General features: G+C 38.3%; 1 protein-coding gene across 1 annotated transcript in view; it reads left to right on the top strand.

Annotated features, from left to right (window-relative positions):
* gpr158a (G protein-coupled receptor 158a) overlaps window positions 1–17,072 on the top strand; it is a 144,946-nt gene extending 127,874 nt beyond the window's left edge. Inside the window, exons 8-11 of the mRNA XM_061713771.1 lie at window positions 4,028–4,166; window positions 8,246–8,351; window positions 11,918–12,064; window positions 13,655–17,072. Of these exons, the coding sequence (XP_061569755.1) occupies window positions 4,028–4,166; window positions 8,246–8,351; window positions 11,918–12,064; window positions 13,655–15,499 (2,237 nt within the window). The 3' untranslated portion in view covers window positions 15,500–17,072. The remainder of the gene's footprint in view (window positions 1–4,027; window positions 4,167–8,245; window positions 8,352–11,917; window positions 12,065–13,654) is intronic.
* Window positions 17,073–17,584: the final 512 nt, after the last annotated feature.

Consider the following 17,584-nt stretch of genomic DNA (forward strand, 5'->3'; position numbering starts at 1 on the left):
AAGCAAAAATCTTGTTCCACTGGCAGATTTTTCTACTTATTTTAAGCTAAAATCTACTTGAAACAGGTGAAAATTGTTGTTTTTTCCAGTGATGAGTCTTGTTTTAAGTGTAATGAGATTTTTTTACTTAAAAATGAGACATTTTAACTAGAATTAAGACAAATATTCCTGGTAAGATTTTGAGTTTTTGCAGTGTGAGCGAGACTGCATTTGAAAAAGTTCCAATTTTCTTGACCACACAGATAAGCTACATAGACTTCTGTGATGAGTAATTTGCTGGACGTGTTGATTGATACTCTAGTGAAGTTCTGTGACTCGTAACCTTGCCATACCTTAGCTTCCACTGATCTCGCGTTGAGCAAACTTGGCTTCTGCGTTGTGCCTGCCGGCTCCGTCTATGTGAGACAGAAGAAGTACTTTCTGACTTCTGAGCGAGCAGACGGACCCCTAGCGGAGCTCCCACGCTGCGATGCCGTATACTGAGGATGCTTCCTCCGTCTGTTTATTAGGGGGGTAAAAATAGGTTTTTGCAAGTCAGGACCGGCTCCACGTGAAAACAAGTCATAATTTTCGCTCGCAGGGATGCAATAAATCTTTCAAACCGAGGAAAAAAAAAAGAACACACCTGCTTTGGCTCACAGTCAGTGGTCTCATTCTGGTCCTGGGTGCTTTATTTTCTTCTTCAATCAAAAACAGTCCCATAAATAAGGCCGACTCCAGCAGAACTGCACCTTCAGCACTGCTAATGTGCTCATTTGATATAAAACAGTGCTTAAGGTTTAATTTGTCATATTCCTGCTGACTCAGAAACAGTTAGGCTTTGGTTTTGCAGAATAATAACTCTCATTTTGGTCAATTCACTTTAAAAATAACTATGAATAATTAAGAAGCACAATTCCCCACCTTTAAAAAAAAATAAAATAAAGATGATCAACAAATGTATTTTAGTACAGACTACTTTTCCTTTAACAGTTTTAATCTATTGGGCAGATTGACCAACGTTTAGATGAAACATGATTTATTTATTTATTTATTTTTTTATATCTTTTTATTTCACAATAATTTTCACAATTCACATTTTCACATTCACGATTTCTATTCTACCTACATTCCTACCCTCAACATAATTACCCTAGGGGGGAAAACAAAAAACAAAAAAAAAAAAACATACATTAAGGGAGAACAAAATTAAATAAATAAATATTAAAAAATAAAAAAATAAATAAAAATATAATGGCAGCAACAGCGATATCAAACTATATATATATATATATATATATACATATATATATATATATATATATATATATATATATATATATATATATATATATATATATATATATATATATATATATATATATATATATATATACACATATAAGAATTAGAGATATTAAACATATAAAAATAGAGATACTCATTGGTCCCCTTTGGAAAAATTCTCCAGTTTTGAAAATAATGGAAACCAGAATTCTTGAAAAATATTACCACGGTTGTATTTTTCCAAAGTTAATTTTTCCAATGGTAAAAAAACTGAAATTTGATTAAAAAAAAACTTGAAAGTTGGAGGGGAATCATCTTTCCAAAGTAAAAGTATGCATTTCTTAGCGAAGTATGTGATCATAATTAATATCCTGCTTTTTTCCTGGTCTAACTGAAGGTCCAGTGTGTCATTTAATAAATACAAATTGGAGCTTAACTCAAAATGTATTTCTAATACTGATTGTGTGAAGGAATTAATTGATTTCCAGAAACTTATTAAAAGATCACATCCCAAAACATATAAAAAACAGTCCCATAAATAAGGCCGACTCCAGCAGAACTGCACCTTCAGCACTGCTAATGTGCTCATTTGATATAAAACAGTGCTTAAGGTTTAATTTTTCATATTCCTGCTGACTCAGAAACAGTTGGGCTTTGGTTTTGCAGAATAATAACTCTCATTTGGTCAATTCACTTGAAAAATAACTATGAATAATTAAGAAGCACAATTCCCCACCTTTTTTTTTTTTAAATAAAGATGATCAACACATTTATTTTAGTACAGACTGAGCTGTAAGTGCTCCGGTTCTCGTTGTTACTGTGAGGAGCATGAGGCTCAGCTGCAACGACACCAGGCTGTTTACCGCTGCGGAGCCGGAAACCGTGGAAACATCAGACGCCGCTGCGCTGCAGGTGCACAGAGACTCTTTTACTGTCGTGAGAATACAAGCACAGCGGTTACAGGCGAGCTCGTTGGACGGGGTGTTTTCCTGTACGACCAGTCGTTTGCACAAGGGTGTTGAACTGGGAAAGTGTCTGGTTAAATGGTGCAACAGTGTTTTTTTTGTTTCGTCAGGCTGATGATAGGGCTGGGTGATATATCGAGATTTTTATGGAGCCAAATCAAGGCCAAAAGTTTTGCTAATTTGAAAATAAAATTTGAACCTGAAAATTCTTTTTTACAGTTTCAATTTGATTTTTTTTCAGTATCAGATATTTTTTTCAGTTTCAAATCTTTTTATTTCAGTTTCAAATCTTTTTATTTCAGTTTCAAATCTTTTTTTTTCAGTTTCACGTCTTTTTTTTTCAGTTTCACTTCTTTTTTTTTCAGTTTCAAATTTTTTTTTCAGGTTCAGACTTTTGGCCCCGATTGTTGCCTTCAGGAAACGTAGGTTGCAGAAGTTATCAGTAGAAGAATGATTCAACACTGTATATACACCATATTCACGTGATTGGCAGTGGAAAAAACTGATATTAGTGACACATTTCTGTTTAAAAAGCTGTTTTAGACCGTACTTGGCACCAATCGCAGTATAAAAGCAATAAACTATGCCAGACTGTACAGTTCAACAGCCACACTTTAAAGTTTGACATTTCCCACTTCCACATACTACCAAGTACGGTCTAAAACAGCTTTTTAAACAGAAATGTGTTACTAGTATCCGTTTTTTCCACTGCCAATCACGTGAATATGGTGTATATACAGTGTTGAATCAAACTTCTACTGATAACTTCTGCAACCTACGTTTCCTGAAGGCAACATGACTGAGGAACGTCCCCCGCCTTCTCTGTTCTGCTGTCACTCATGATGCCACGCCCCTCTCAGTTGATGCCACGCCCCCCACGCCAGATCGGGGCCAAAAGTCTGAACCTGAAAAAAAAAATTGAAACTGAAAAAAAAAGAAGTGAAACTGAAAAAAAAGACGTGAAACTGAAAAAAAAGACGTGAAACTGAAAAAAAAATATGTGAAACTGAAAAAAAGATTTGAAACTGAAATAAAAAGATTTGAAACTGAAAAAAAAGATCTGATACTGAAAAAAATAAAACTGAAACTGTAAAAAAGAATTTTCAGGTTCAAATTTTATTTTCAAATTAGCAAAACTTTTGGCCTTGATTTGGCTCCATAGATTTTAATATATATCGATATATTTTCAAACGCGATATGGTACGAGACAATATCGTTTATATCGATTTAATTTTTTTTTTTCTTTTTATGATTTTGATATAGCTTATTTTGTGACAAATTGACTTGAATGTTTTATTTGAGATTTGCACAAATGTTTTGTTATTTGCACAACTGTCAAGCTCAGTGGAAGTCTGCCTGTTACTGTCTACATTGTATTAATTGCACAGTGTATTTAAATTTAATTGTTATGCAGGAAAGGGATATTTGTTTTATTTTATTCAAGAAGCATTTTTATTCTATATATGCAGGCAGTTTATTTTTATTTCATTTGTTTTATACATTTTGATATTGTGCAGACCTCTGTTAATAAAGGTACCTGTGTGACATTTGGCACGAGGCTTTGTATTAAAACTGACTGTTTTTTTAAGGGTTTGCCTCAGAAAAAATGAAGCTAACAGAGATGCTATGCTATAATGCTTTGGGGGAAACCCCAATTATGGCACAGAAAAAATATCGACATATATCGAGTATCGCCATTCAGCTAGAAAATATCGAGATATGACTTTTGGTCCATATCGCCCAGCCCTAGCTGATGATGATAATTATCCTCTTCCTCCCTCGCTCTCCCCTCCCAGCCGAGTTCCTGTTCCTGCTGTGGGCCGTGTACCTCTGCTACGCGGTGAGGACCGTGCCGTCAGCCTTCCACGAGCCTCGCTACATGGCCATCGCCGTTCACAACGAGCTGGTCCTGTCAGCCATATTTCACGTGATCAGGTAACACCTCCTGCTTCCTCAGCGGGGAACTGTGAATTCAAATGAGACACAAGCATAAGCGTTGGTACATTCAAACTAAAAAAGAAAAGCAAAAGCACATCTCATGAGCTGCTTTTCTATCACATATTCCACCCAAAGCTTGTTTAGTCTGATAAGATGTAATGTCTGATGGTCCTTGAGGTCCTCATAGTTTGCATCTGTTGTCTTAAGGTCAACCACTGTTTGTAAAACTCAAATATGGAGAAAAAAAAACAATTAAAATAGGTTTGAGATAAATTTGTTGGAAAATATTTATTTATTGTTAATAAAAAAGGGTTAATGAGTTTTGCATTATAACGTTATTTTCCTTTTAACATGGCATCCCAACTTTTTATATGCAATCAGAGAAAATAAAGTATCCTGGTTAATCAGACTAAAAACATTTATTTAACCTTCTTAAAAGGCTTTTTAACGAGCTTCACAAGACTTGATTTTAGGCTTATTATCCTAAGACCTCTGTTTAATTGGCCTGATTCCTGAAGCGGCGCGTTGTTCCTGTCTGGGACGCCGCAGTCCCTGCTTTGTGTTAGATCAGGGGTCGGCAACCCGCGGCTCTACAGCCGCATACGGCTCTTTAGCGCCGCCCTAGTGGCTCCCTGGAGCTTTTTCAAAAATGTTTGACCTTTTTTTTTCTTTTTTTCTTTTTTTTCTTCTTTTTTTTCTTTTTTCCTTTTTTTCTATTTTTTTCTTCCTTTTTCCTTTCCTTTTTACGGAAGAGTATTAGGGCCACTTAAAAAAAATAAAAAGAATTCTGAGAAAAAAGTCAGAATTCTGAGAAAAAAGTCAGAATTCCGCTATTGTTTTCTGAGAAAAAAGTCAGAATCCATCCATTATCTATACCCGCTTTATCCCTTGCGGGGTCACGGGGGTCTGCGGGAGCCTATCCCAGCTCATTTCAGGTGAGAGGCAGGGGTTACACCCTGGACAGGTCACCAGTCCATCACAGGGCCACATATAAACACACAAACTATGCTCACAACCACACTCACGCTCACACCTACGGGCAATTTAGAATCACCAATTAACCTAGCGTGCATGTTTTTGGACTGTGGGAGGAAGCCGGAGTACCCGGAGAGAACCCACGCAAGCACGGGGAGAACATGCAAACTCCACACAGAAAGGCCCCGGCAGGGCTGGGAGTCGAACCGGGGACCTTCTTGCTGTGAGGCAACAGTGCTAACCACTAAGCCACCGTGCTGCCCAAAAAAAAAAAAAAAAGTCAGAATTCTGAGATTAAAGTCAGAATTCTGACTTTTTTCTCAGAATTCTGAGATTAAAGTCAGAATTCTGACTTTTTTTCTCAGAATTCTGACTTTTTTCTCAGAATTCTGAGATTAAAGTCAGAATTCTGACTTTTTTCTCAGAATTCTGACTTTTTTCTCAGAATTCTTTTTATTTTTTTTAAGTGGCCCTAATACTCTTCCGTACCTTTTTAATCTCGACATTTCGACTTTTTTCTCAACACTTTGACTTTTTTGTCGACATTTAAACTTTTTTCTCAACATTTCATCTTTTTTCTCGAGATTGTACTTCAACATTAATCTCGTCATTTAGACTTTTTTCTCTAAAGTTTAACTTTTTTCTCGACATTTCCACTGTTTTCTTAACATTTTGACTTTTTTCTCAAAGTGCATCATGAAAAAAACAATCTTCCCCCAGTTATAACTAATATAAATACATGCAGCATGTGTTGCCTTCATTCTAAGGCTTATACAAGACTTTTCATTTTTTGCGGCTCCAGACATATTTGTTTTTTGTGTTTTTGGTCCAATATGGCTCTTTCAACATCTTGGGTTGCCGACCCCTGTGTTAGATGCATCCCACGTTGACCAGTTAAAGCTCGGGCTCCCGTGCAGGTTTGAGGTATTCATCAGGTTTTCTGATGGACCTCCCTGCAGACGGAGAGGAGACGGCGTGCCGACGGTTTTAAATCCCCATCTGCAAAGAAGCTCCACACAATACATGAAGGAGGAAAAGAGCTTTGAGACATTTCAAATGCTGGACCTCTGCCTTCATTCGTGCCTCCAAGCTATTACCACAGTATCTGTTCCTTAATTAGCCGATTGCCAACTTCAGCAACGTAATGAGCCTGCTTTCTGACATTTGCTTACATCCAGGCTCTCCAGTGGTTGAATTAGCTCCTGACAGGACCTTGCCTTCGTATCCTCAGGGCAGGCCTGTGCTGAGAGCCAGTTAGTTGATTTGAAATAAAAAGCTGGCGTTAGTCCCGACACCGCTATTGTTTTCTGCCTCTAACTACATCGTTTTCCAGGAACTGCTGATCTCTAAATAGACACAATCCTGCGACAAGGTCTCTCCACTCGATGAAATCACAGAGAAGACGCCGGCTTTAGTGCATCACCCAAGTGGAACGTTATATGAAGCCGTGAAAGTGGAAATAAAAAAGCAGCAGGCGTCTCAACAAAGTTCACAGCAGAGTCAATATTTGGGACTTAAACAATATCACCTAGTTAATCTCCACTGTATGGAGTAAGATAACTTCCAAAAAGATGTGTCCATGTTATAACTATTCATATTCGTAATGATAAACATTTGTATTAAATAAAAAAGTTGTACCCAAAATTCTGCTGTCACACACATGAGTGATAAATTATTAGGGTTAGGATTGTTTTTATGTGAGTATGAATCTAAAAGCTGTGAGTGCAAAGTCTTGTGAATACAACTCTAATTTCTACGACTACGAGTCTTCACTGTGAACACGAATTCAAGTTTATGGGTACGAGTCGAAAAACTGTCACAGCATAGACATAAGAAAAATAGAGAAACATATTTTCTCATCAACAAAACTTATTTACTTGTCTGAAAAATGGCAAAAATAAGAACTTTATTGATCCCACATAGAAGTAATTAATGTTATATCAGCTATAGAGAACAAGGTAGTGCCGAAAAACAATATATATCCCCCTCACAAAAATAAGAAAAATATAAAAAAATAGATCAACAAAACATATTTAAAATTTTTCAAATAACAAAATAACATTTGAACCATTTTTCAGACAATAAAATAATTGAAAAATTTGAAAAAGTTAAAATATGTTATTTTGCTACTTGAAAATGTAAAAATATGTTTTGTTGATGAGAAAATATGTTTCTTTATCTTTCTTATTTTTGTGATTACTCCTATGTGGTATCAATAAAGTTCTTATTTTTGCCATCTGAGAAAATTAAATATATTATATTTGGTGCCTAACTGTTTCCCAAGTACATTAGTGCGTGTGTGAATGAATAAATGAGACGTTAAAACGTAAATTTCTTTATAGAAAGGCGCTTTATGAAAATAAGTCCATTTACTTGTATTAGTTTACAGCGCAGTCTTGCCACATCCAATATGGCGGCGACGTTGACGCCATATTGGATGTGGCAGTTGGCTCAGCACTCGATGGGGCGTCTACGTATATATGTCTATGCTTTGACCTGCCTGTGACGTCATTTCAACAGTTTTTCAACTCGTACCATAAACTTGAATTCCTGTTCAGTGAAGACTCGTAGTCGTAGAAATTAGAGTTGTATTCACAAGACTTTGCACTCACAGCTTTTAGATTCATACTCACATAAAAACAAACCTAACCCTAATAATTTATCAGACTCATGTGTGTGACAGCAGAATTTTGGGTACAACTTTTTTATTTACAGACAAATGTTTATCATTACGAATAGTTATAACGTGGACACATCTTTTTGGAAGTTATCTTACTCCATACCACTGCTGTTACTGAATGTATACTTTGAATTCCATAGTCAAATGTGTTTAGGGGCTTCAATACTAATATTAATAATAACATTTTATATATATGTGCAAAGGTTGAACATCATGACCAACCAGCCTCCATCAGATTCTTAACATAACAGAAAATAACAAATGCAGGATCATCAGTAGCAACTTTGTATTGAACAGGTCAATAAACGACAACCACACATCCTGACATGTCTGATCTTGTGTTTTATGTCTGTTCAATCAGTCTCTTATTCTATTCTCTCTCCCTACCTCTTTCTTTTTTCCTCCCTTCACACTCGTACAGGTTCACTCTTGCTCCCGAACTTCATCCAGACTGGATGCTGCTTCTGTTTTTCACTCACACACACTTAACTGTAACAGTTGCGCTGGGACTGCTGCTCGTTCCTAAGGTAAACATTTCTACTGCTCTATTTTTTCTTTTCATATAGTTCAAACTGCAAATAAAACGGATGTCGCCACCATGATGTCACTTGCTTTGAGGGCTAGTGTTATGAAATGGCAAAATGCAACCATTGTCTTTATTTAAGACCAGAAATGAGTAATTATCCAATAATTAAGACAGAAATGTGTTATTAGACAATATCTTTGCACCCCACCTTAATAAGAAAAGCACATCATTATTCTCATGACAGTACCTGGGTTTCTAATCCCAAAAGCTGAACACTTTTTACAGATTCTTTGCCACATCAGTGAACGACACCATTACAGCAACACCAAATACCTTTGCCATTTCTAGCTCAACAGGTTCTCCAGTAGGCACTGAGGTTAGTCGTTTTTACAGCACCGTTAGATTTGTTATGCCTCTTCTTTGGTCGCTCTGTTTTTAGGGCCCGACAGTGCGAAGGCCCTATTGTATCTGTAAGAATTGTTCTCGTTTTTTTTTCTCGTTTTTTTTTTTTCCTTCTTCTGACGAAAGGAGGGCCTTTTTTGCCCCCTAAATGTGCCCCAAAAAGTCACCAAATTTTGCACGCAAGCCAGGCCTGGGGAAAAAATTTGATATTTAATGGTTTGCATTAATGGGCGTGGCCTAATGGCTCAACAGCGCCCCCTTGAAAACTTTGTGCCTCAAGCCCCACAATACGGTTTGACGTACATGCACGAAAATCGGTACACACCTGTATCATGTCGCAACTTAAAGAAAAGTCTCTTGCCGCCATGGCCGGAACCAAACAGGAAGTCGGCCATTTTGAATTAATCGTGTAATTTTGGCGCAATTTATGCCATTTCTTTGGCCGTTAATGCGGCCCGAACCATCAAAATGTGCGTCTCCATCCTGCAACGATGGGCATTACTTTTCTCAGTCAAAAGCGTTACCGTGGCGACGATAGATGCCAAGAAGCGTGCCCCCCCTTCATCTGATTGGTCCATATTTGATAGTTCCTACTTTCTGCAATAACATTTGAATGGTTTGACATAGAGAGTCGTGGGTGGTGTCATCTGACTCGGTTTTGCCTCCTTCACCTTAATTGGTGCAAATTAGTCCCGCCCCTTATTCTGATTGGTCGATATTTGATAGTTCCTATTTTCTGCCATAACTTTTGAATGGTTTGACATAGTCGTGGGTGGTGTCATCGGACTCGGTTTTGAGTCCTTGACCTTTGGTGAAAATTGCACGCACGAGGGCCCGTTCATCGCTGCTTGCAGCTTTAATTTATCATTTCTTTTCCGGGGTGTCTGAGTCACCTCCGTCACGATGGCATAGTGATTCAAAGCAATATCCAGTTGATGCAAGGAACGACTGGGACAGGAGTCCAAAGTTACAGTGCTTCCTACAAACATTCCATCCAGCCATCCTTCCCTCACCTAAGTCCATCGCTCACTGGAAACAGACCTGACTTACTACCAAAAATGAGAACCAAACTTTCATGCCATTTTTACAGGGACTAAATAATCCTTAACAACGGACCCAGTTCCCCATGAAGATACCCTGAGGGAACCTGTTGGGTACACTCCCATGCCCCATGTGTAGTCTTGTTCTGCATTAAGAGATTTAATTCGGTGTTTCCTGGTTACTGGTCTTACAATTCATTGGCCATCATTACCAGACATGTCAGTCATGTCCCGTTAACATATCCCTCTAAATACATGGAGTGGTTAGAACTTGATAATTACACCTTGATGACATGTGTGGAATATTTTATGGAAGTAATTTTTGGACAATTACTTTCAACATGAAAGTAATTGATGCGTTCTTGGAGATTTTTCCACTCTGCTCTAAAGGAAATCTACTCTTGCTACTCTAAAAGGTTTTTGCACTTTCATATCTGGTTGTAACATTTAGTTTTTGCATAGTCTTTTCTTGCCTGGCCTTAATATGTGAATCAAATCAAGATGCATTTAAAACAGACTGATATTGATCAATTAGAGCACATTGAGAGGTGATTCACCGCATGCTAAAATATCCCAGGTCATAGCAAAGGACCATCTCCTGCACTTGATTCCCATCAACCAAAGAAATGCAGGTTGTTTGCTGATGGCTTTTAAGTGGGGGGGTAAATGGTTGCCACTTTCCAAAATTTCACTGATTCAAGACTTTTTTTTTAATCTTTGATCCAAGATCAGGAATGTACTTTTGTGCAGGAAGATCTAATGCATGAAATCTGATCAGTGCGTGGGGAAGATTTCTGATTGTATCACCTGGATGTCTGTTAACTTACCAATATATCAACTAGAAACTAGGAATGGGCGATATTTTACCGTTCACGATAAACCGTCAAAAAAACTCCCCACGGTAAGAATTTATCATCTCACGGTAAAAATGATAAATTCCCGTTGATGACGTTTTTGTGTAAAGCTGATTTATGGTTCTGCGTTAAATCCACGCATGTGAAGGAAGGAAGGAAGGAAGGAGAGCAAAAAGAAAGAAAGAAAGAAAGAAAGAAATGAGCAAGAAAGAAAGAAATGAGCAAGAAAGAAAGAAATGAGCAAGAAAGAAAGAAAGAAAGAAAGAAAGAAAGAAAGAAAGAAATGAGCAAGAAAGAAAGAAAGAAAGAAAGAAAGAAAGAAAGAAAGAAAGAAAGAAAGAAATGAGAAAGAAAGAAAGAAAGAAATGAGAAAGAAAGAAAGAAGGAAAGGAAGGGAGAAAAGAGGAAAGAAGGAAGGGAGAAAAGAAGGAAGGAAGGAAATGAGCAAGAAAGAAAGAAAGAAATGAGCAAGAAAGAAAGAAAGAAATGAGCAAGAAAGAAATGAGCAAGAAAGAAAGAAATGAGAAAGAAAGAAAGAAATGAGCAAGAAAGAAAGAAAGAAAGAAAGAAAGAAAGAAATGAGAAAGAAAGAAAGAAAGAAGGAAAGGAAGGGAGAAAAGAAGGAAGGAAGGAAATGAGCAAGAAAGAAAGAAAGAAAGAAATGAGCAAGAAAGAAAGAAAGAAGGAAAGGAAGGGAGAAAAGAGGAAAGAAGGCGGGGAGAAAAGAAGGAAGGAAGGAAATGAGCAAGAAAGAAAGAAAGAAAGAAAGAAAGAAAGAAAGAAAGAAAGAAAGAAAGATAAATTCCCATTGATGACGTTTAGTAGCATTTAGTATCTTTTAGAGCAGTGTTTTGGCTCCAAAGACTGAATGTGGTGATAGATTTATAGTTACAAAGGTGGAGTTGAATTGGTATTTTTTTTATCGTCATTTTTATCGTTATCGGGATAAATGCCAGAAATTATCATGATACATTTTTTAGTCCATACCGCCCATCCCTACTACAAACCAAAGAGAAAGAAGCACAATGGGATAAGTAACATAATCATTGTTTAATTTGCAGCATCCACTCTGAGTATTGATTATGTATCAGAACTGAAATGGAAAGGCAGCTACGTCCATTTGCTCTTCTTCAAGCTGTGCCTGGTTTGACTGCCTGGCATTTTCTGAATGAGTGATGACTGGGGAGGTGACATTATGACAGATTATGACAGGATCTCAGACCTCGGTGACACTACTCTGCCTCATCAATTATTTTATACATTCCCATCAGTTCCTGTTTGCGGGCACCCACATGAGAGATGATATAGCGTCCGAGGCCTACGAGGATGAGCTGGACATGGGTCGCTCCGGGTCGTACCTCAACAGCAGCATAACATCAGCGTGGAGCGAGCACAGCCTGGATCCTGAGGACATTCGGGTGAGCGCCGCTTCCACGTACCTTTCCTTTGAATTTTCATGACGTGGTGATACTTTTGAATCCTACGCAGTGACTGAGCAATGGCAGTTTTTTATTGCAGACGCCAGACGAAATGGGCCATCTCAGTTCTATTAATGGCTGTGGCGTAAGGTCTTGCGACAGCCTTTGGGAAAAACGTACCAACGTGAGCAGAGATGTCTGTTTGTCTGTTAGAGCTGAAGAAGTCTCTCTACCAAAAGATTTAGGGTACCTCAAGACAATTTACGTTGGGGAAGTTAATCATTTTGGCATTCAGGAACATTTGTTTTCCCAGATGAAGATGCAGGTGGAACTAATTCAGGACCAGGGCTTAGAGGCTGTTTCAGACCTAACACTAATACACTTCACTTCCTTATTTGACGCCGTCCAGGACTGTCCCGTCTTTTCTTTATTTGTTGTACGTAGGAATGGGCGATATTTTACCGTTCACGATAAACCGTCAAAAAAATTCCCCACGGTAAGAATTTGTATCTCACGGTAAAAATGATAAATTCCCGTTGATGATGTTTTTGTGTAAAGCTGATTTATGGTTCTGCGTTGGAGGAAGGAAGGAAGGAAGGAAGGAAGGAAGGAAGGAAGGAAGGAAGGAAGGAAGGAAGGAAGGAAGGAAGGAAGGAAGGAAGGAAGGAAGGAAGGAAGGAAGGAATGAGCCAGAAAGAAATGAGCTAGAAAGAAAGAAAGAAAGAAATGAGCTAGAAAGAAAGAAAGAAAGAAATGAGCTAGAAAGAAAGAAAGAAAGAAAGAAAGAAAGAAAGAAATGAGCTAGAAAGAAAGAAAGAAAGAAAGAAAGAAAGAAAGAAAGAAAGAAAGAAATGAGCTAGAAAGAAAGAAAGAAAGAAAGAAAGAAAGAAAGAAAGAAAGAAAGAAAGAAAGAAAGAAAGAAAGAAAGAAAGAAAGAAAGAAAGAAAGAAAGAAAGAAAGAAAGAAAGAAAGAAAGAAAAAGAAAGAAAGAAAGAAAGAAAGAAAGAAAGAAAAATTCCCGTTGATAACGTTTTTGTGTAAAGTCGAATTTATGGTTCTGCGTTACGTACGTGAAGGAAGGAAGGAATGAGCCAGAAAGAAAGAAAGAAAGAAATGAGCTAGAAAGAAAGAAAGAAAGAAAGAAAGAAAGAAAGAAAGAAAGAAAGAAAGAAAGAAAGAAAGAAAGAAAGAAAGAAAGAAAGAAAGAAAGAAAGAAAGAAAGAAAGAAAGAAGTATAAATTCCCGTAGATGACGTTTTTGTGTAACAAACATGGCGGATCTGAGAGCGAGATAGATTTATAGTTACAAAGGTGGAGTTGAATTGGTATTTTTTTTATCGTCATTTTTATCGTTATCAGGATAAATGCCAGAAATTATCGTGATACATTTTTTAGTCCATACCGCCCATCCCTAGTTGTACGCATGTGATATTCAATTCTTTGTCATCCAACTACTTGTCATGCAGTCGTACCGCATGTTCTCTGTCTGGTAGATTGTCTCCTTTTTTTGTTGCAGTGTCTCGTAACGGTTGTCTCCTTTGAGGGAGCCGAACAAGACTCCTAACTTTCCATGTCTGTTATTCGTTTGTAGGAAGAGCTGAAGAAACTCTACTCCCAGCTGGAGATTTACAAGAGGAAGAAGATGCTGGCAAATAACCCCCATCTGCAGAAGAAGAGAAGCTCTAAGAAAGGGCTGGGTCGCTCTTTGATGAGGCGCATCACAGAGATTCCTGAGTCAGTGCATCGGCAGTGCAGTCGCGAGGACAAGGAGGTTGGAGAGCATGGTAGCAACCGGAACAGCATCTGCATGCTAAAGAAGAATCCATTGGATCAGACTCATTCAGGAAAACCAGCAAAAGAGGAGGCAATGAAGAACAAGGTGTTCTCCCTGAAGAAGTCCCACAGCAGCTACGACCATGTCCGTGACCAGAGCGAAGACTCCAACATCTCTGGGATGGACAAGATGGAGGTGAACACAGCTGAAGTGTCCCTCCTGGATACACTCATGGGCAAGAAGCTGGCTCAGAAGAAGTCCAGTGAGAATATAAACAACACCCCCAGTGAATCCACCGAATCAGTTCCCTTAGTCTGCAAGTCGGCCAGTGCCCATAATCTCACTGCAGACAAGAAGCCAATCCATCCCAGAGCGTCCATGCTGCAGAAGTCTCTCAGTGTCATCGCCAGTGCCAAAGAGAAGACTTTGGGGTTTGCTGGAAAAACACAGAGCACAGAGGAGAGCAATAAAAAGAGTCAGCCAAAGAAAGCAAATGCAGAGACAGAGGAGTACCAGTCCAAGATGATTATGAGTCAATCAGTCGACTACAAACAAAGCCCTGCTAAAAGCACCATCATGAAACAAGCAGTGAGCGGCAGCCAGCCTTCAGTCTGCTCCGATTCACTCAAGGGAAAGGACCTTTATAATCTCTCAGAAGTCTGTCCCTGGGAACTGGAAGATCTCCCAACTCCATCTGAGAACAAGGTCCAAAAACACGTGTCAATAGCTCCAAAGGAAACCACAACAATTCACGGTGGCAGCATTAAGGGAAGCAAGTCCCAGAAGCAGAAAGCTTCGGAGCAGTCTCCATCGAGTGGCAGGCACTCAAAGGAGACTCAGAAGACGACAGCTGTTCGAGCCGACGTTTGTCCGTGGGAAGAGGGAGGTGAGAGTCAGGCCAGTCCAGCCGAAGGGTCGAGGCAACTAGTGTCCAGTCTGTCTAAGCCTAAGCAGCCTCACGCCACATTAGAAAGCTCCAAAACAAGTCAGGCTGACATTTGTCCTTGGGACTTTGGAGATCCACAAAAGACAGAGTTAGCTCCATCACCAGATTCAGCAAAGCAGAGGAAGAGTACCTCTCCTATAGATGGGAGAGGGATGGGTACCGTGTCAGATGCCCCCAAGGTGGGGGCATTTCTTCAGCCACAGATATCGAAAGTTGACGTATGTCCATGGGACTACGACAATGCGGCAACTACTCCAAGTCCCGAGAGGACGCCTAGTTCTGCACAAGCGTCCAAATCCAAGGAAAACCCTTCAAAGAAGAAAGGCACTCCATCAGCAAGGACGGTTGAGAAAGAGATATCAAAAGACACTGGCGAGGAGAGAAGTAAAACAAAAGTCAAAGACAAGAGCAGAGAGAAACACATGAGCCAACCAAAAATGGCCGAGGTCTGCCCGTGGGACGTGGAGAGTCCACAGGAGGTGCCGTTGGTGGAAAAAAGGAAAAGCGCTAATGTCGGAGCAGCCAAAGCAAAGCCGGTGGAAGTCTGTCCGTGGGATTTTCAGGATACGGAAACAGATAAAAAAGGTACAGACAAAAGTGGCGCCGGAGTGAAGGAGAGCAATCCCAACTCCAACAGTGGAGCTGCCAGTATTGCTAGAAAAGCCGATGTTTGCCCGTGGGACTTTGAGGAGAACACATCAAGCAAGAAGGCATGACACCCAACATTAATGGACCACTGAAGTTACAGATAGTCAGTGTATATGTTTTTGTTTTTTGTTTTTTCACTTGGAAATGGTTCAATATTACCTTTTACTATTTGTATGGTGACTTGGAAGCAAAGTTGATCCAGTTCCACAAGTTGCCTTTCTTTCCAAGGTTTAGTTCTTGTTTTACACATTTTGGAAATAATTAAAATGTAGAAAAAAATAAAATAAAGTCAAGATAAGCATTCCAGAAAACTACGGGAAAATCCTGAAGGTAAATTGTAGACCAATTATGCAACTTTTGATTCAACATCTTTATTTCGTGAGCAATTGTTGGACGTCTGCTTTTGTCATGTTGACAGCCTTTACCTTTTGTTTTGCTCATATGTTGTTAAAGTAGGATGTGACATGCAGGTAGATTTAGTATGAAAAAAAAAGGTGAGAGATGAAGGTTGAAGCGTAAACTGCAAAAGTGAAAGCCAAAGAATAAGGAAGCATGTGAAGACAAAGCTTTGGTTTTCAGGCTGTACTACAAATGCGTTAGTTTTGTCTTTGGCCCAGAAGGAAGGAAATCAGTCTATAGCACTTTAGCAAACTTCATAAATTAAGAATGAAGGACAGATTCTGTCTTTTATGTACATTTTTTTATCCTCTTGTCAGCATCATGGCATAATATCGCACAGGATATCTGACACTTAAGGTTTTGTCTTTCCTGATTTGTTTGGATCTACTTAATTGTAGTTCTCTACAGGTTCAAATGCTTCCAAGTCTGCAGAGATGTACTGTATGTGCCTAAATAAATAGCATTGTCTTGTATTAGTCTGAAGGGAAGCCGGTGGCTTCTTCTCCAGCATTTTGTGACAGCGAATTATATAAACAGCATGCACAGCCAGGTATCGAGTAACTGGACAATACCAGTTTGTCAAATGAAGCAGCTGATATGTTGAGGGATTTTTTTGTTGTTTTTTTTTAAAGAAAAATTCATGTTCCTGCTTTGATATTCCTCAAAATTAACAGATGGCAAAGAAAAAAAGGGAATATCAGGGCAGTCTTAACATTAATGTGTTTTTGAATTGCTTGGTTGTTCATGTATGTAAAAAAGCAGGGATGGAAATATACAGAAGAAAGTCGTGTGCACCAGCTTTATAAATGAATCCAGCACAGATCTCTGTGTTGCACCAAATACTGTATGTGTCATAAATACAAACAAAAGATGTGACGCATTTATCTTGAAATTCAGTCCTATTGAGCTATTTATACTCCAACTACTCCAATAACAATAATGACTTATATCCAGTAATAATATTTATAAGAAACAAGAACTCAAATACGTCTGCTCAATTAAAACTTGGGTTTTATGTTATAGTTGTGGCCATCAAATGTCACATATTCACTCAGAAGTTAGATAATCCTCCGGGATAGCATGATAAATGTGGATGCTAACAGTTGTCTTAAACATTCATCCCAGTTTAACTATGTAACTACACATCTGCGCGCTCATGCTGCTCAAATTTTGATTAACTTCAGTTTTATTTATTCATTCGTTGTCTCACTCATGTTTTTTCACTTGGAAAAGGTTCAATATTACCTTTTACTATTTGTATGGTGACTTGGAAGCAAAGTTGATAAAGTTCCACAATTTGCCTTTCTTTCCAAGGTTTAGTTCTTGTTTTACACATTTTGGAAATAATTAAAATGTAGAAAAAAATAAAACAAAGTCAAGATAAGCATTCCAGAAAACTATGGGAAAATCCTGAAGGTAAATTGTAGACCAATTATGCAACTTTACATAGTAAGTAGTTGAACTGAAGACCTTAAAAATTTGCCAGAGTTGACGAGTTGGAGTGCAAAAGTAAGACATTAGAGCAATTTAAGGATGACTATCTACAGTGGAAATTGAAAAAAGAAACAATTTGATTAGAAATAGCTTTTCCTTCTCTCTCTCTCCCTCTGGATTGTGCTTATTTTCATTAGTTCTCATTTGATTTTAGCTACTATGAATGATTACAGTCGTAGATGATAGTTATGCACCAAAATGGATGCTTTGGTGGTATTTTCTCAGGCTTTTTTAAGAAAATAATTAGTAACTACGGACTT

The sequence above is a fragment of the Cololabis saira genome, chromosome 22 (genome assembly GCF_033807715.1).
Source record: "Cololabis saira isolate AMF1-May2022 chromosome 22, fColSai1.1, whole genome shotgun sequence".
NCBI lineage: Eukaryota > Metazoa > Chordata > Actinopteri > Beloniformes > Belonidae > Cololabis > Cololabis saira.